At 39.9% G+C, this 20,627-nt stretch overlaps 1 protein-coding gene across 1 annotated transcript in view; it reads right to left on the bottom strand.

Annotated features, from left to right (window-relative positions):
- Positions 1-20,627, bottom strand: part of B3GLCT (beta 3-glucosyltransferase) — a 95,495-nt gene that overhangs the window by 40,739 nt on the left and 34,129 nt on the right. Inside the window, exons 5-8 of the mRNA XM_070578742.1 lie at positions 14,749-14,825; positions 14,140-14,251; positions 7,667-7,803; positions 1,201-1,264 (exon numbers count right to left, since the gene is read on the bottom strand). Of these exons, the coding sequence (XP_070434843.1) occupies positions 1,201-1,264; positions 7,667-7,803; positions 14,140-14,251; positions 14,749-14,825 (390 nt within the window). The remainder of the gene's footprint in view (positions 1-1,200; positions 1,265-7,666; positions 7,804-14,139; positions 14,252-14,748; positions 14,826-20,627) is intronic.

Genomic DNA, 20,627 nt, shown 5'->3' with positions numbered 1-20,627 from the left:
ATACAGGTAGCCTTCAGGCGACTGGTAAAGTCCTCTCTCTTAAGCCAGGTGGTGACTACGCAGACACTTTGATCTTTATACCTTTCGCATATGTTAGAAAGACTCTTTTGTATGTATTCAGTGTTCAATAGATTCCCAACCTGGGCATCTATACTAGAGTAGACTTTTAATTAAAAACATCCAGGCAGCCCCTGGCTTTCAACTAGTCGTTCTTTCCTTTTTATGGAACAGAAGAATGATTTTTTACATGCATATTTCTCTTAAAATAAGTTACTTCATCATTTAAAAATGCTCAAGAAGTTAAAGTCTCTACAGGTGTGCCCCTTTTGCTCCTGGCAGGCTGCCAGCACTGCTGGACGGAGTCACATGTCAAGATTGACCCCAATGTCCTAAGATACAGGTTCCGGCAGTGTGAAAGGCAGGTCTGTCTCAGGCAGTCAGATATGCCCAGGAATGAAATGCACAGAGATCTTCTTCATGACAATTCAGGAGTGATTAATGATGGGACACCTGCCACATGCCTCCCCGGTGACTGATCACAGATGTCCACTAAACACTAAACGCCAGGGGTGCTGGGGTCTAGGCTGGCATGCCACAGCTGCCTGCTTGGGACCAACTGGCTAACTCTGCTCTAGAGGGCCAAGCACAGAGACACGATGAAGGCTTATGTCCAACCAAAGCACCAAATAAGACCAGAGGTACTTTTAATGATATTTTTGCATGTTTTTAGAAATCCACCTCTGGACCCATCCACCTAGCTTTAAAAAGAGAATCAAGAATCACTGCTCCTTCTCCACCTACATAACTAAAATGAGCTTAAAAGAGAAGGACCTAGGGGCCAGCCCGGTGGCATAGTGGTTAAATTTGTGTGCTCTGCTTTGGCGGCCTGAGGTTCACAGGTTTGGATCCTGGGCATAGACCTACACACTGCTCATCAAGCCATGCTGTGGAGGCATCCCACATACAAAATAGAGGAAGGGTGGACACAGATGTTAGCTCAGCTATATGCTTCCTCACCAGAAAAGAAAAAAAGAGAGAGAGAGAGAAGGACCTAATTCACTGGAGTGGAATTACCTTGGTGGGGAGAAGATGCAGGTTGCGGGCAGGGGCCACACTGTGAGGGAGTACAAAACACCTTTTACATCGAAAGACCTCAATTCTAGACTACTAAGACTTTTAACCAAACAAACCATGACATACCTCATGTTTTAAATCTATTGTAAAGTCAGATTTCAGGGATTCACTCTTTAACCTCTTGGTAAGCCTAGAAAACAGAGACAATTGGAGTTTTTTTTAAAACCAGAAGAAGCGTCAAACAAGAATAACACATTCTTGAGACTTTCTAACGTTTAAAAACAGACGAAAGCACAAATTTTAAGATAAAAAATGAGTTTAATTTTCTTGAGGCAAAGGACTATGAAAATGCAATTATTTGTTGACCAGGAAATGTTGCAAACGTAGCATTCATTATTTCAACATCTGGCAAATCACATAAACTACAATACAATAAATTCAATTCCTTAAAAAAAAAGCCACAAAGTTTGTTGACTCCTGATAATCCTTACACTAAATTATGACAGAGAAAGAGAAAGAAAAGAAAAAAGCCTGCATGACAGAGAAACAAAAATCACTACTTTTCCGTTTCCTACTTTTAATAACCCACGTGAATTACAGTTTGCGGAGTTTTTAAGGGGAGAGAGGGTGTCATTTCAGGGAAGAATAACAGTTTCATTTCAAGCCATTTTCTTGCTTAAAAAATCTTCACTGGCTCGTTTCAATGCAGAATAAAGACCTAGGCCCTGGGCCCCGCCTGAGAGCCCACCGTGCCCTTCTCTACTGCCAGCTTCTCAGCACTCACCTGCTACACCCACAGCACTCCCGCCGCTGTTCTCGCCTGCTGCTCATCTGCCTAGTGCGCCTGTACTCAACCTTTACTTGGCAAACTTTTCTTTAAGACCAAGCTCAGGGGCACCTTCTGTGTGAAACTTCCCCAGATTTGCCCACCAGAATAAATGGAGACCTCCTTTGCCCCCAGAGCAGGAAGCACAGCCCCACTAGCTTTACCACATGCATCACAATCTGCTGTCTACACGTCCCTCTCTGCACTACGTCTTCTGTGTATCAGCAGCACTGCCCACCATGCCTGGCCAAGAGGAGCACTCAGCGAGGAGCCTTCGGGATGAAGGCAATGTACTCCTCGATTCCGAGCTGAGTGAGGGAGAACTGCATACTCACCAAGACCACCGAAATACCATGCAGTTCTATATTTGTTACAGGACCGGAGTCTAGACTATCAGTTTCAATTACAAACCTCCTAATACATATTTCAACTACAAAGAAAGAATAGCAATTTAAAAAGGAAAAGTAGTAATAAATTTCAAAAATCTCTACTGAGTTTTTAGCCTGGTTGAGCCACAAAGATTTCCTTAAAAATTTACTTTAAGGAGGACACAGGTTATAATCTATGTTTAGTTCTAAAGCATTTGTCTCACGGTTGATATTAACGTAGGCTGGTGGCAGGTGGCCTCAAAGGAAGCCCCATGTAATCTCTGTCACATTCCTGCTCGATAGCTGCCCACGGACCTGAGAGTAGGAGTCTGTGAGGATACATAAAGAGACTATGTTCTCACAGTCTTGATTTATAGGAAGAGAAAAAAATCTGGCCTGGCATGGAGCTTTGTCCAGTTTGAATTCTACTCGGCTGGAGCCAGTTTTTATAAATAAACTATATCAAGGTAACTTTGGAATTTGGACTCCTGCCAAGTGCCTTCAAACTGTGATCAGACCACATTCAGACTCCAAAGACAGAAAAAGTCATAGCTGGGCTGATCGCCACAGGCAAGGGACACAAAGTGGTGATCAGAATCTGATGGCAGGTGACACCCATTGTTAGATGGCCATGCTCCACGGGCCCCTTCTTAATTGACAATGAACACCTCTGAATTGTTACCCTAAACATGCTTTCAACTTGTTTTGACTTTTTTAAGTTTCTTTCTCATTCAATTCTTGGAAATTTTTCTCTGGGGGAAACTTCAAAGGGGAAAAAAGTGAAGACCACTGACAGAACTTCTTTAAGATGGACACTGACTGATTTGAGCACAAAAAAATATGTACACTGACATTTTTCAGTGGCTGTGTCTAGCCACCTGTGGAGTCCACCATAACCGAGTGAGCACCTCCACCTCACGACCTTCTTGTGATGAGTTAGCCTCACGTGACAGTGCGAGCCTAAGTCAGTCACCCTACAAACATGCTCACTTTCTAAAAGCATGCAGGGCATTCATCTCACTGAAAAGGCAAGTCCCCCGTAGTGGAAACTAGATTTCATTTTTCTATACACCAAGCAAGACAGCACAAGGGTTTTTCAAATGCTAATTTCAGAAACCAACAATGCCAAAAAAACAATTAAGGCCAGAAATTCCAATTACTTAGAAAGACTATTTCCTCATTAAATATTCAGTTCCCAGCAAATATCACATTCGATATTCAGCTTTCCTATTTTTAGAAGGTGTTAAGTCATGTCCCAATAACAATTCTAATGACACAACTAGCTAGACTGGAAACTTGTAACAGACATAGGGCCCCTTCAACTCCATAACAGGAAAACCTCCGAGCTGACTTCGAGAGTCCCACTTGTGAGCCAGTCAACAGAGCAAGATATTGAAGGAAATCTAGAGGAGTTTTGCGGGTAGAAAAGCAAGACAGAAAACCAGTAACTGAGTTCTCTAATAACACCTGTAATAACACAAAGTGACAGACGGAATCAACATTCCTGTAGTGGCAATGTTGATTGCCTCCACAATACAGAGCTTCCCCTTCCTTCTTCTTAAGAGAATTCTGACTTTGATTCATTATTGAGCCCAATAAATAGGCTCCAGAGTCAGAATCAGTTTGATCCCAACCAAAGCACTGAAATTCCCTGGCAGCTGTGAATGGTCCAGGGGTTGGCACATGCCTGAAGTTGACCGACCAATTTCAACTGGACAAGATCCAACTAGAGACAGAGGATAAGCCCTTACATTCCATGATGACAGAGGTTCTCTACTGCTGGGCATAAACAAGAAAATGTAGCCCTTATTCCCTTGAAACCGTAAAGGGAACCAGATTTAGGATGAACTAGTGTGGCATACTAAGCAGGCGAGAAAGAGTGAACCAGCGTCCTCAATAACGTTGCTGAACTCCTGCATCAACCAACCACAGACATCACCGTCCAATTATAGTAATAATATTCCCTTAATCCAGCATGCTAACTGATACAGTTCCTAATAACAAGAGAAAATAGTCAGCACATTAGCTTGGAACTGGGAAAAACCAACTGGAAAGATCCAACTTTGCAACTGATGGGGCTGATACTTTACGCCTCCTTCAATTCTAAGTATAATACCGTTTCTTAAAGAATAAATAAGAATCTCCTATTAGAAAGCCATTTTAAAATATATCCTGGACACAAGAGAGTTGCTATGCTAGATGGGTTATATCATTTTGTTTGTTTGATTACTAGTCTGTATCACAAGAAAAAGGAAATACAGTCTAAGGACGACTCGAATTTTGAATCTGGTGCTACGGTAGAGTCTACATTTTTATTTTGTTTTGTTTTTGCTGGCAGGAGAAAGGGAGGGGAGGCAGGGAGAAGACCATGGATATTAATTAACTACAAACATCCCACAGTTTGTCGGTAATTGTTCAGTGTTGTGAAAGCAGACACTGAATGCAGAAGGTTAAGTGGTGCCTCATTCCTCTATCACGTTGGAGTTACCGGGCAAGTGCTGGAAATTTTCTGAACTTATGCAAAAGATTAGCCTTTTGGGCCCAATTCCCTTAGCCATAGTTCTCTACACACTCTACTGCAGTGATGTGAGGCCCTCAATTCTCTCCCATATCTCAGTAGAAAATATTGTTAAGCTTGACCAGAAGGGAGTAAGCTGGCACTTGTCAACAGCGTTTTCAATGACCTCATAAACACAAGAAGGAAGAGAATCATGTGTCCGTGGAACTACCTCTACAGAATGCCAGGTAATCCATAACACAAAGTCTCCCCTGAACAAGGCTAAGATCTCAATCAATATCTGCAGAACCTGCAGCCCCTGTTCACAAGCCCCTGCCAGAAAGTCACACGGGGAGAAGGAGGTAGTTATGAGATGACCATAAGCCAGAGCCAAGAGAATCTGCCAGGACTTAGGTTCCTCTACACCGTATGAGCAGTGAGGCCAGAGAGCAGAATTCATAGACCAAAGAGGTCTTGCAGAACAGGTTATGCTTTAATGCCAGCATGCCAAGCAATAAGAGTCGGACCAAACCGTCCTGTAAGTGGATACTAGGAGTCAAAGACATGTCCAAGACAGATCATTTCCATCCACCTGGTATAAAAACCAAGTCAAAAGGGAAGTAAGAATTAACGGTTACTTCTTACACCTAGCTCAATAAAAGGTGAACTTCATTCAGCATCAAGAATTCTCCAAGAAGGTCCTTGCTAGACGGGGAAACTGGGAAAGGAAGAAGGAAGGTGAAACTCTCTAGACGACCAGGATCTCCCTCCAGGATGAGAGGCCTCCTGGATCGGAGGGAGGGATGGAGAAAGGAGGTTAGACTGGCTTCAGAGAAATGGTTATGTCCCTGGGCTTGTGTACAGGGTCTTTGCAAATCCACTGATTTCCTCGATAGCCCTGGGGGAAAAAGGCACTGTCTGCACTCCGAGCACATCTCAGGACAGGTTATAGCTGTACTTGTCTCTCTTTTAAAGGACTTAGCTGGTTCTCCAAGGAATGGGAGAGAAACAGACTTATGAAGAGATTATCTGAAGTCAGAGAAACTACAGCCACCCGGGACTTCTGTAGAGAGGCCAGCCCAAATAATTCCATGCTATGAAGCAAAGAGTGGGTGAGGATGAACTAGAGGAAGCCTGCTGCTGCTGCGGGAGGTGGGAAGAACGCTGAAGGGACAAGGAACAGTGCCTCAGCCTGGGATGTCCACTTATGGCGTCTGAAGAGTCCAGGCTAAACAAAGGTAGCTGAGCTGGCCCCAAACACAGGCTGCTGGACACAGTGGGAAAAGAGTATCCTGGGAGCTCCCGGTCTTCAAGCTGCAGCAAATCCAAGCTTAATTAATCTGAGAATAAATACGCCCCTGGGCTGCTGAGATAGAACATGTTCTCCTGACCCCTACAGAGAGCAGAGCCAGGCAAAGCAGCAGAGGGTGAGAAGGGAGCGACAAGTCTCTCTTCTCATCTCCCCTCTCCTTCTGCCCCATCCTTCCAAGAATGGAGCAGGGAAAATGTGTAGATCCTCCTAGGCACACTTGGTAGAGGCTGGGAACAGAGCATCCTTGCCCAGCGGTCACAGGACTGGGTACACGGATCAAGGTTTTTAGCTGGAGACAACAGAATCCACTCTAGCCAGTTTCAGCACAAAGTGCATTTCTTAGGCATATGGATGGCTCACAGAATTACTGGAATGTCTGCATACAGAGACTCTAGGCTGAGATTCCAAGAACAGCCCCCAGATTCACGCCACAGAAATGGGTGGTCAAGGAGCTGTGTGGCCTCTGCCACCATCAGGAAGCTGCTACATCAAGAAGCCACTGTCTCAGCTGCCAGCCCCCAAATGACCCCTCCTCTGTCATGACCTCTCAAGCCAAATGGACCCCCATGAATTGTCTCCTTCCTCCAACTCAGTTCTCAAAAAGAATTTTCCACGGTCCATCTCCTAATGGAACCTACCTCACATAGCGGTTCCCTAGTAGCAAGGAAGGCTGAACAACATAGGGGTCCTGTTGCTGTTGTCACTTTTTGGATGCTACATTGGGAAGGAGGGTATTACATTGAAAGGACGTTTCAAATGTCAAGGGAGGAGTCAAGACGTTTTGGCCAGCCACAAATGACAAGGTAGCCACTACCTTGTATATCTACAATGGACTAAAAAATTTTTCAAGTCTCCAAATCCTAGAAACAGCACACTTAACATAAGAAATAAAAGAAAGCCTTTCATCTTTGAAGATATACAGGCTACAATAGCTTTATCAACTTTCCATTATCTAAAGAACAAAAATACATAATAATTAATCTGAAGTATTCAGATTAAGAAAGGGCCTCTCAACAGCCATATTTCTCCCAAATTACAATTTAATTATCTTCACTTTTCACATCTGAAAAAGCACTATTGCGATCATACACACAAATCGCAAGGTATGAATATCTACAGTGCCTTCGGGTCGCTGTCCCTCCTTGTCCAGCCTATGTTTCAACACGTATACCCATGCACAAAATCAGCCATCAACTCCCAACCCCAGGCATGTGACTGATTCATTTTCTTACTGATGATCAAAGTCATACCTATAGCTAACTAGGTCCACGGACAACAGCAGTAACACTTCTGGGTGCAGAGTTTTCAGAGCACGAATGTGCCCTCCTTTAGTCTCACAATTTATTATTCACTTTATTTTGCAGGCAAGTAAGAGGAAATACAGAGAGGCTGAGCAATCCATCTGAGGGGACTAGTAAGTGACGGAGCAGAAGCAAGAACCCTCAGGTGCCCGGCTCCTGTTCCAGGTCTTTCCACTCTACAGCATACTGCCTCTGGCTGAAAAACTCACTTGAGATCCATCAACTAAAAGCTCAGAGAAATAAAAGTTGATCCACATACCAAAAAAAACAAGACGAATAAATCCTTACTTGTTTACAAGTGGAATACTAAGGGCCCAGCCAGCAGCAAAGTCCGGATACTTAAAAACTGTAGGATTTTCAGAAAAGGCATAATGGTGAATTATTGTAGATTCTTCATCATGTAATGCTTTTCCTAAAAACCATTCCTGTTAAATAAAGATATAAAATGTCATTTTTTAAAAAATCCATTTCATGTAAGAACAAAAACAAAGTTATATCATTAGTTTTAGTTACATATTCTCGGTGATGGAGAATTAGCACAGACTATATATTTTTAAAGAATTTTAACAAAAATATAATATTCATATGATAATGAACATAGCATCATCTTTTTCTATAAACAGAGTAATTTAATGTCATAGCATCAAGATGAACAAAATGTTAGTCATTATACCATAAACATATAAAAGTGTTATTTTGTAGAATATTCCTTATCAAAATACTATTAAGGCAAAAATAACAGTGCTCCTTCATGCCCCACTGAGGTTTGCCAAGAGGAATTTGAAAAACTTCTTCCAGAATCAGTGCCTATTTTATTCATTTATTCATTCACTCATTCAATTAACACATAATATTAATTGTTATCACTTAACATTTAACTTTTATTCCAAACCAGGTGGGAACATAGCTATCCAATAGTGAGGAGACAGAAAATACACAGGTAAATAAAGAAGTTCAGGTAGAGACTGCAACGTGCTGTGATGAAAATTAAACAGAGTGACTAGGGGTTACCGTGGAAAGAGGGGGAAACCTCTTCTGAGGCAACAATCGAACTGAGAGGAAACATCAAGGAGCCAGCTGTGCACAAATCTGGGGAAGCGCAGGTAGGCAGCTAACACAAAGTCCCCAAGGTGGTAAAGAGCTTGACACATCTGATGAAAAACGAAGTCCAGTGTGGCTAGAATTTACTGGGTGTGGGGAAACATGCTATGAAAGAGAGAGGCAGGAGACAGACCAGGTAGGTTGTAGATGCCAGTGGAAAGCAACACAGACTTTATTCTAGGTGTAATGGAAGACTTCCACTTCTGGCCACAACAGAATAGCCTGGATCAGACCTACTCTCCCACCAAGAACAAGCATAGAAGCTGGAGAAAATACTTAAAGCAAATGACTGAGAGTATCAAAAAACACCAAAGACAGAGAGGATGTGAGAGCTAATATCCCAGAGAGAAGGGAAGCCCATCAACGGGAACTGAACCTATTCACCTCCTTTAACCCTCAAGGAATTGGCTGGTTCCCAGAGCAGAGAATAACACACAACAGAAAACAGCAGCTGAGGACCTCTGTAGCCTTGCTGGACTGAGACAGAGGTTGGAGCTGGAAGCTGCCAAGAAGGTACAGATTTAGGAGGATCCCAGAGAATGAGCCCAAAGTCTGCATGTAATTTCCCTTAAACTCCTAGTTTGCACAAAAACCAGGGGAAAAACCAAGAGCCAAGTGGAAAGCAGCAGTGGAGAGGCTAGAAAGCTGAACAAAGACTTTAGCAGAGGTGCTGGGGAGCCCAATGCTGAAGTGCAGGGTCTGCCACGGGGAAAGGGATCTAGGAGAAAGGGCAGTCTGTAAACAGACCTACCCAAACAAGGTCTACAACCCAGAGGAATAGTAAACCCTCCCACAGGAAGGGATATCATCGCAGCCTCTTCAATTTTTCACACAAAACACCCGACATTTAGTGAAAAATTACCAGGCATGCCAAGAACCAAGACCAGACCAAAAACAAAAGAGAAATAGAAAGAGATGCACAGATAAATCAGACTTTGCAGTCATAAAAAAATACGATTCATATATTTAAGAAAATAGATGAAAAGATGAAGAATTTTACCAAAGAACTAGAATATATAAACAAGAGTCGAATGCAAATTCTAAAACTGAAAAATGCAATAACTGAAATTAGGAATTCAAGAGGACATTAGACACAAGCAAAGAGAAGACTAGTGACCTAAAAGGTAAGTCAGTAAAAAATATCCAGATTGAGACAGAAAAAAAGAAAACAATAGGAAGAAAATACAGAAAAGAGGGCAAGAGCAACATGGGACACATTGAAAGGTCTAAAATACATGAAACTGGAAACTCAGAATAGGAAGAGAAAGAAAATGCAACTGAATCAATTTTTGAAGAAATACAGGCTTAAAATCTTCTAAAACTGACAAAAGTCATCCAGCCATCAATTCAAGAAGCTCTATAAAGACAATAAAGACAAATACAAAGAAAACCACACATAGGCATATACTGGTTGAAAAACCACAGACAGAGAAAATCCTAAAAGTAGACTGGAGGGAGGGGTGTACACATGTCTTTCAAAGGAGCAAAAACAAGACATACAGTTGACTTTTGAAAGGAAACAATAGAATGTGAAAGACAATAGAACAACATCTTCACCACGACAGAAAAAAATTACTGCCAACCTAAAATGCTATACCTAGTGAAACTATCTTAGATAGAATGAAAAACCACTGGAAGTTTTTGAGCAGATGAATGTTATGAATTGAATTACAGAGAGGCTAGATTATTAGGATGGCAAGAGTAGAAACCAGAAGACCAGCTAGGAGGCCCTCATAATGGTCAAGGCAAGAGATCACGGTAGCCTGGACCAGAGCGGTAGTGTTAAATACGGAGAGAAGACAGATGAGAGACATATTCTGGAGGCAGACTCAACTGGATATGCCAACATGGGGTTGAGGGGAAAAGAGGAATCAATCACGAGTCCTAGGTTTTTTTATATGGGCAACTGGATAGACAGTGATGCCATTTCTGAGATGAGGAAGACTAAAGACTGAAGAGGTTTAAAGGGACATTCAGAGTTGTTTTGAACATGTTGAGTTTGAGGCTCCTAACAGACAGATAAGTGGAGGGATTAACGAGGCAGTTTAACGTGGGAGAGGGGGGCACATGGCTCACTCCCTCAGTTCCTTCACACTCTGCTTGAAAGTGACCTGATCAGTGAATGCCCTATATAGAATAGTAAGCCCACCTCCAATCTATCCCTTATCCCTCTTATTCTGCTTTATTTTTCTCCATAGCACTTATTACCATCTGACACATTATTGGCATTGCCACTTATTGCCTATCTCCCCTGCAACAAGAATAGCCCTTCCTGAGGGAAGGGATGTTGTCCATTTTGCTCACTGCTATTTCCCCAGTATACCTAACATGTAATAAGTACTCATTAGCTTTCTGTTAAAAGAATGGAGCAAGCCCAGGAGAGCTTTAAAACGCAACTATTCCTACTAAAGAAACTAAACCATTTAATTTAAATCAAGTACCCTAACTTCTGAAAGTTTTATCTGTTTTCTCTCTTATCCAACCATCATCACCTCACTCCCTATTCCTCACCAGAAAATAAAAGCAGGAGAGATACAGTACTCTTTTTTTTTTTCCGCTGAGAAGACTTGCCCTGAGCTAAGATCTAGTGCCAATCTTCCTCTTTTTGTTGAGGAAGATTTGCCTGGAACTAACATCTGTTGCCAATCTTCCTCTTCTTGTACGTGAGCCACCACGACAGCATGGCTACTGACAGACGAGTGGTGTAGGTCCACCCAGGAACCAAACCCAGGCCCCCAAAGAAGAACATGCCAAACTGAACCACTAGGCCCCCCGGGCCGGCCCCAGAGTACTCTCTCTTAAGAGCCCTCTTCTGCTTGTGGTTGTGTTCCAAACACCTCCCAGAGTCTTAGTTCTAGTCAATTCAGCAACAAGTCCTAACGGAACATGTGTGACAGTCATTAACATAACTATATGCTTGGGTTCCCAGGTCCACCTCACAGTTTTCTTCCTGATCCTTTGTCTACGGATATGTTAAGTCATCACTGGGCAAGAGGAATAACAGTAAGGCAAATGGCCTTGGCTTGAGATAGAAAATCCAACACCTTTTTAAAAGAAATCAGTAATATAACACTTCATCAAACGAATAAACATTAATCAATATGAAAATAATCATATTTAATATATGTTAATACAGCTTATTTTAAAAAAAGAACACATCTGTATATATTTATCACTTTTCTCACTAATATTTCACTGTTATAATCTCCTGTTCCAAACAATTTTATGCAAAACATGTTTTTTATGTTTTAACTCCTAATAGCAGTGTGCAGCTGTTAGCTAATATATAAAATTGTTTTTCAAAATTTTTTCAGGGGGTTATACTGTAAACTACTTTAAGGGAGCCACTAATACAGAACCTGTGGAAAGCAGCACTCCTTCCTCTTTCTTAATTTTTTTCTCAATGGCTCCATAATAAAGACAATTATAATCAAGATAAACTGTAAAAGAATAGCTCAGACAATGTTCTACTAGTATTTTAGAATTACTCTTTATCAGCACCATGTTTTGCCTCTATGAAAAATAAAAAAGTCAGGACACTTCAGCAAATGCATACTTATATTAAAAGCATATGGCGGAAAAAAAAGAAAGACGTCACCAGATATGGAAATTTATAGAAATCACTTAGAAAGGCAATTTAACAAAGATTAGTTACCTTAATGAAGATTAAATTTTTCCATTTAAAATATCATATTACAATATAAATTTGCATTAGTAAGAATGACAAAAAGATATTGAAGAGAAAAAAACATCAGAATCAAACAAAATAAATGATACTCTAACACATTACATAATATTATTTTAATGTAGCTTATATATGTCATTATCAAAGCCAGGTTTGCTTTATATTTTTTTCCTAAAATTTCAAATGGTAGGGCAAAAAACCAGACTGGCTTGAGCTAGCTTCAACATTATGTAATCGTTATTTCTTAACGCTAGTTTCAAAAGAAATAAAGCATCCTAGATTTTTTTTCACATGGTGGAGTTCAGAAAAGGGCGGGGGAAACATCTCATTTTACCTCTGCTCTGTACTTGCTTCTCATGAACTCGCTTTGAACTTTTAAATTTATCATTCCAATTTTCATTAAAAAGCACACTGAGTCACCATCTTCTGTACAGAATTAGAGCTATGGATAATGGAAAAATAACCTCCAGGTGAAATGAACATTAGGAGGAGATGAAAACTCCTACATCCTAGAAAAGATCTGGGAGTTTTTCTCAAGTCAAAAGGAAACATAAAAGCCTAACAAATGTTTCACATAAAACAGCAGAAAGTACAGAGATGCTGGTCAGCATCATCTGAAAACACTGGCTGAGACACGGTCATAATTCTTCTCTCCTTTGAAGGAATTTTTTTTTAACCTAACAACCTTCTCACTCAATTATATCTGTACCTTCCCAGAAATCAAAAGCATGAAAAGAAATCATAAGGCATCCTTCCAGCATTTAAACAGCACCGAAACCAGAGGTTTTATTACAGTAACACATTTACTCCAGTGTTCAGGAAACCAGTCTAATGATTACTGTTGCCCAAATTTTCGCATCTACATCAAGCAACCAAGCCGGCACCCAGAAGCCACCTTTCCTTCCCCATACCCTTATTAAACCTGGTTCATTTTTGGAGTGGGCATCAGAATTGGGTGGGGCCCATGTCTAACAGTACCAGAAAGGAGTCAATTCCACTTACTCCAAGTTTCAAGATTTCTATAGAGTGATCAGGGTGTAACCTGGGCTTCCCCAAGAGAACTGGATGGTTTACTCTCGGCACATCTCTAGGCAGCCTCTAAACCTCCTGAGGCCCCGAGCATAGCCCAGCAGGAAAGCTGACATTATAGGGTTCTTCAGCGGTTCGCAAACGTTTATTAACCACCTACTAAGTGTTAAACACTCTGTTCAGTGCTAGGGATTTAGAGGTAAATGAGATCCAATTGCCACATCATATCTGCTCAAAATAAAATTTGAAAACATGAAAGTAGCAGTGAAATTCTAACGCAACATGCATCCCCTCTCACCCCCAGACTTTCTCAAATATTGTTCCCTCTGCTTAGAACACTTTCTTTCTCCCCTATTAATTCCTACTCATCCTACAGGACTCAGATGACAAGTTACTTCCTGTCCTGACTCCGCCAGATTATGTTAGATTCTGTGCTACGTCCTGTGCTGCCCTTATTAAACGAGGCCTCACTTGTACCTGTCATTGCTTATCTAATGTCCGTCCCCTCCCTGCTCTTCTGCACCATCTACGCGGTCAGGATCCTCGTCTGTCCATCCCAGCCCCTGTTCCCCATAGCGTTCCACACACAGTTGGTACTCAGAGAGTATTTAGCTAAAATAATATGTGGTCACTGTTGATAAAGAGAAATAATCAATTTAAATATTTCTTAACTCTGGGTTATAGTTTTTTAACTCTCTGAAATTGCTAACTCACGTAAATAGATTTTTTTTCATTTAAAAATGGTTCATTATAAGTTCTATCTCTCTGAAAGCTACAAATCTCAAAGAGAATTATTTAAAGTGGCTTCCAGATACTCAACTATTATTTAGTTTTGTTTTAATTTTAAATTGTTTTTATTAGATTAAAAAAACCTCTTAACAAAATTAAATCTTCTTTTAAGCATTTTCCCTGAAAGATAAATACTGGTATTGAATATTGTATTCACCTTTGATGGGTCATATCTTCTGAGTGTTTCTAAGAGTTCTGGAATCTGTATTCTTGTCTCTTCTTCACAGAAGAAAATCCATGATGAATTTCTGCTATATGTTGCAGAAAAGCTGACAAAAAGAAACAGGTTACAGTAATCACTTCTATAAGGTGAGTTTACAATAAAGTTTAAAACTGATAAGGAGGAAATGGATGGAACACATAAAATGGAAGAAATCTAGATTTTTTTTCCCTATATTTTTCTTCAATGTATAGTTTCAGCTTATAGAAAAGCCAGATACTAATGGTTTATAAAACAGAGTTCTTAAAAGTTAATTCTCTCCATAACAACATCAGTTCAGAAGATAGATAATTTTCAAATATAAACAACAAATATATCGACATTTTATCTTTTAAGAAAGAAACATATTTAAAAATGAAAGCCATTCATGATTAAGAATCAACCATCAAGAAATCTGGTTAACATAGTTGTCATAAAAAGTAGAGTTCAAATTTACTCTATTTACTGATTCTGAGCAAAAACACACCCTCTTGATAAGAAAACAAGGGAGGCTCTAAGTGTTCAGGCAGAAATGTGAATGGCTTACACATTCTGAGTTAAACGTACTGTGGCAACAATGGCAGGACGGTCCATGCACCTTCCTGCTCAGACAGCTGATGGAGGAGGAGGACTCTGGGGAGCTCCTAAAGAAACATCATCGAAGAGAAGAAATAAATAAAAATACAACATGACCACAACAATTAAAAAAAAAGACTCAATTTTAAAACGCAGGTACTTTTAGAGACCTGACATTTTACTCTTCATACAACTCTTTTTCTTCTCTTCAGGAGCTACTAGAAATGAGGGATTTGGGCTGAATCCACACAGCCTCTCCACCAGCCAGGCCGGCCAGTGCTGCAGACCTCCAAGAAGGTCCTAAGTGATCCGGGGAGCGGACCTAACATGCAGATTTGCAAAGGTGACTGGACAGGAAGAAGCAGTCACAGATAACTCAGAGGCAGAAAAACAGTTTTTATTGTATACACACCACTGGTAGCATATGGAAAATAAAACACTTCGGTTAAACAAAGAGGATATAATATCCAATTTACCTCATGTGAAAAAAAAATTTTTTAAGTACACTAAAACACCATGGTAATGAGGAGTTTGGGGTTTAAATACTAGAAATAGAATATTTAAGTAGTCAGGCAATAATAGCAACAGTATAATGATGGAATTTCAAAATTCCTTAGAAGGAACTAAGATCCAGAAATAAGCCATAACTATGGTTAAATAAACATGCATACAGATACAAGAGAAAACGAGAGAGATTACTATTTCTAAGGCTAAGAATGTTAGCTTTGAAATAAAGCACGATTCAATATATTTCAGGTTGTTACAAGCCAAAGTCAGATATCTAATATGCTTGGACACGCCCCTCCCCAACAAACTTTAGTATGTTCTGTGTTTTAGACTAACTATATCCTGGTAACTGTATAGACCAAAGACTTTAAGAATACAGCCTAAATATCTGAAATATTACTGCACTAAAGTAGATTCCATACCAGTCTTAAAGTTCATATAAATTTATTACTTACAAAGAAGGGAATGATATTTAACATAAATCTTTGGAATTGAATATCAAATAAGCCTCATGTCTTTATTTTATGCAGTATTTATTTTAACTTCCTTGTACAAATATGAAATGCAAAACCAGTAATCACAGGTTAAATCAGACTAACAACATGGCATGTTAGAGAGAAAAAGCAAACCTAAAGGCTGAATTAGCATTTACCCAATATAATTCACAGCTTTCCTACTGCTGATGCTAAATTATGCAGTAATTTTCATTGTCTTTTTAAAAATTGCAATATATATAATATTATATATATTCATGAGGAACTATATAAGAATAAAAATCATGCATGAAGAAAACTAGTAACATTAGTATTTGCATAAAACCTTCAAATAATTATGGGAGCATGCTAATATGAACTAGCTAGAAAAAAACAGCAAATATTTTTTAAAGTTTTATAAGAAAATAAGTAGAGAATGAGCTATTAAGCACCAATTGAAATTATAATAATAAAGACTTTATAACAATGGAAATTTTACATCAAATGGGAAAACAGGCACGATTCCAACTACGTAAGATAAATTCATATACGAAAAGAACCTGAAAAGAACATGAAAAATGAAATTATTTGTGTCGAGATGACAAAAGTACTACATATATGCTTTAAAAATCCTTTAATAAAGTTAAAACATAGTTTACTTAAAAAAAATTTCTTGAGGAAAAATGACTGTACCTCAAAATTTTCCCTCCAAACAAAATAACTATCCTTCCTAGTTATAGAAAATATATAAATGACGTCAACAGGTATTACACCTAGACAGGTGACCTCTGCAGAAGGGCTGTCAGGGCACTTTCCTAGCAGAGTTGCAACGACAACAAAAGTTACGAATAACTTCTGTCACAACAATAAAAGTGCAGCAGACAAAGGTTTCGTCAGCACAAAGGAGGAGTTAAATTCTAGACTAAAATAAACTCTGTGGGTTACTAGTGGATTATAATTATTCCTATCTCCATCACTTTTTGTTTACTAAATCATATGCCTGGATTTCATATTTGCTTCACTTGGGGAATACACAAATGGCAATCAAGTTATCCCCCAATAGAAACATTTCAAAAACACACAAATACTCATATGTATTAGCACTTCTGAGATAAAATAATTTAAAAGGCCAGAAAAAAATTTTCCAAATGATCTTATCTCAGTTCTTACCCCTTGCAATTGTAATAATTTATTTTTTTTCTATCTGTCTGCTCTATCTAACACCACCACAAGATCTAGACCTGCTTAAAGGTGCTGTCTCACCAGCTTACAGCACTTTTAGACGTAAACCAAGTTTTTCTAATATGTAACTGGATGGATGACTAAGAAAGAGCTTTCAAATGAAAAATCAAGGAGAGAGTAAGAAAATGTTATATCAACAGAGCCGTTTGGAATAAAAGCTACAGTAAAGGCACTCATGCACACAGCACTGTCTGTTGTCAGTCTAAAGGATGTCTATTCACCAAACCATGCTACTCTTTCAAACCTAAAAGGTAAGGCAAAATCTGAGCAATAATGAGATGATGCCATAATAGAGGCAAGCATAAGAAGGCTGAAAATATAAACGATCAAATGTAGGTAATGACAGAAAAGGGAAAGAAAATGAAAAGCTGACCACAGCAATTTACACTCCTTATGTCAACTCTGTTTGTCTCATTGAACCAAAGTCTACCTTAATTTCCACCATGAGCATCTACTGACATCCTAATAGGCACCCTGAAGTCAGAAAGCCTTCTGGACTTCGTCAGTACTTCCTTTGAACATATTTCTTATCAAGGCATATATTCACATTTAAAGCTGCTAATAGTTATAGAGGACAAACAAAACCAACACTCTAATTCATTACCTGGTTCTTAGACATAACCATCATCCTCACTTGGGAAAGGGTTTGATTCCATAATGGAGCATTCTAAAAATGCTTTGAGAATGGAGAAAGCCCATTATTCCTGATATGGAGGGAAACGACTAAAAATTTATATCTATAAATATTAATAGGATGAATGAAAAAGCCAACATTTGAACAAGGACTAAAACAGATTAATATTTTAAATATCATAAATAACTTTAATTATTAGGCAAATTTGGTTCTGAATCACTTTAATCTTTCTGTCCATCTGGAAAGAATCCAACTCATTTAACTCCAGGCTGCTGCCCTTTTCACTTGTCAACAGACTGCTGCCCAACAATTGTAACTCATCCATACCTTAATTTAAAAGATAAGCCTAGCAGTACATGAGTTTATGGTCTAATTCAGTGTCACTATTCAGACCAAGTACTAAATTAGAAAGCAAAAGCCAAGACATTCGTTCAGTATTAGGCAAAGGTTCTCAAAGGCTGAATCCTGTGTAAAGACTGAATCCAGTTCAACTGTATTTCCAATTCCAACTATTACATAGTCCTTAGGCACTGAACTGAGCTTTTAGACCAACAAATAAATTATGATGAAAATTAACATCTGTTTACTGTTATAATTTCTTCCATAAGTAGGTAAAACTTATGAGAATAATAATGGAGATGTATAATATGCTGTTTGGAACATATATCAGATTTACTAGCCTTTAAAAATCCAGTCCTCATTTACGGATCAGTAGATTATATGTGATGCTATAGTAACATTATTATAGCAGGAATCTGAGTCTACATTAAAAAAAAGAGAGTGATTCTCCCAGATATCCGTCTTAATCATTTACTGTCCTTTCCTAACAAGAGAAAAATATTACCTCATTATTTATAAAATTTATTTTTATAAACTATTTATTTTGAAATGCATTACTAAGTACAGTTTTAGAGCTCACATGAATCTGTCTTAACTAATCATTCATTCATCCATGAAAGGCAGTAAAACTCAGCGTTTAAGGACCTGATCTCTGCAGCCAAAGCCCTTGAATCAGTATCATCGCTCCATCCTTCTGAGCCATGCAACCTTCAGCAAGTTCCCAGACCTGCGTCTCTGTTATCTCATCACTAATATGGGGATAACCATAGTCCTGGGGATTGAGTGAGTTGATACATGTCACATATCTGGCACATGATAAGTATGTGATGGTTATTGACATCATGATTTTAAAAAATTTGTTGAGCAACTATAACGTGCCAGGCACTGTTCTAGGAACACAGTAAACAGCTGTGAAGACACAAGGCAGAGACCCTGCCCTCTTGGATCTCACATTCTAGTGAAGGGGGCAAGCAATAAGCAAATAAATACAGACTATAATGTCAGGGATCAACGGTATAAAAAGCAAGCCAGCTGAAGGGACGAGTGAACAGGACAGTTTACTAATTAGCATGGAATTATTCCCCCACATCAGCTGCACCAATCTGCTGCCCAGGTGACCACGGCCCAGTCTGTGCAACAGGAGGCAGCAGAACAGAGACAAGACTCTGGCACCAGTCAGAATTGAGATACAGGCCTGACTGCACTATAAGTGACGTCAGCATGCGCAAGTCACTCAATCTCTCTAAGCCTCAGTTTCCTCTCTGCAAAATGGGGAGAAAACAGAAACCACTCCAGAGAGTTACATGAGCTGATGCTTGTAAACAGCACAGCACAGTGTATAGGGGCACTAAATAAAACAATACGACGATGGGCACTCAATAAAAGTCAGCTCTGATTACTACTGCAGTTTCCAACTCTGTCTCTACTCCAGACCCTGGCACCTCCACTCTGCTTTGCCAAACATACACTCATCATCTTAGCTTACAGAGGCACTCATCTTCCTGTTATTCACCCACTGCTAACATCCAGTGAGACCCAAGTCTTACTGCCTCCATCAGTGGGAGTCCTCACAGTTGCTATAGACAGGAGTCTAGCAAACTCTGACTCCTCCTTCAAGGCTCAACTCAAATGTCACCACCTGTGCTGACATTTCCAGGCACAGCTGGCTGCTTCCTTGCCTGTGTCCGCACAGTGCTGTGCTGATGTTGCTTCACGCAGCAACGTGCAGTGCTTCCCTACTACAATGAGCCTCCTGGAGAGTGGGCACAGGCATGGCACCATCCACACTGACTGTCCCGGAAGAGGGTGCCTTGCTGGGCATCACTGACCACTAGCACTGTCCTTGAGGAGCACTCACTTCCTCCGCAAACTTGTATGTGCTGGTCCTTAACTTGGTCCCCCGTGTCACCTCTAGACACTGGGCACTGATGTCACCACCAGAGGAGTGAGTTCTAAAGTGACTGGCTTCTTTGGGTCCCTGGCTCCAGACTCAGAATCCTGCATGGCAACGTCTGACTGGCCAAACTTGACGACAGGCTGGCCTCTCCTGAGCCTGGTGACATGCAGCATTTAGCCTCTGGCGTTCCAAGTGGGCCAAGCCCCAGCTCTCACCAGACTCATACATAGTAGAGTTCTCCAGTACAGGGCAGGGGTTCAAATGCTGGGCAGCCAAAAAGAGACAAACGTTCACAATTCAGCCTTCTACACGGTGTGAAGAATTCACTATTGCTGAACGACCCCCCCAGAGGAAGTGGACTCGGTCCCAGTGTTCTGTTTTCCTCTGGATCATCTTGTGTGGGCCCTTGCATAAAGTAAATATTCAATAGAGATTTATTAAATGAATGGATGAATAAATTCTTATTCAACAGCAATGTAGTAAAGTCTCCAGTTTAATAAAGAACAATCTATTTTAATAAATTATAGTAAATAATATCTCTCAATTACCACAAAAAATGAACTTCTAGTAAGTACACTAATTAAGCATCCACTGCTCTCACCTAAAAAAGAAAAGGTCAGTCATAGACGGCAACACGACTCTCACTCACACTGTCTCCTTGCCAATAAAAAAATTTCTAAAAATAGGAAACACGAGGCCATCTTCCTCAGGCTCCCTTCACACTCACCGGTGAAAGGCTTTGCTCTTGCTTTCCTGACTTAATCTTATGGAAATAAGG

The sequence above is a fragment of the Equus przewalskii genome, chromosome 16, assembly GCF_037783145.1.
Source record: "Equus przewalskii isolate Varuska chromosome 16, EquPr2, whole genome shotgun sequence".
Classification (NCBI taxonomy): Eukaryota; Metazoa; Chordata; class Mammalia; order Perissodactyla; family Equidae; genus Equus; species Equus przewalskii.
This window is presented reverse-complemented; position numbering and strand designations above follow the sequence as displayed.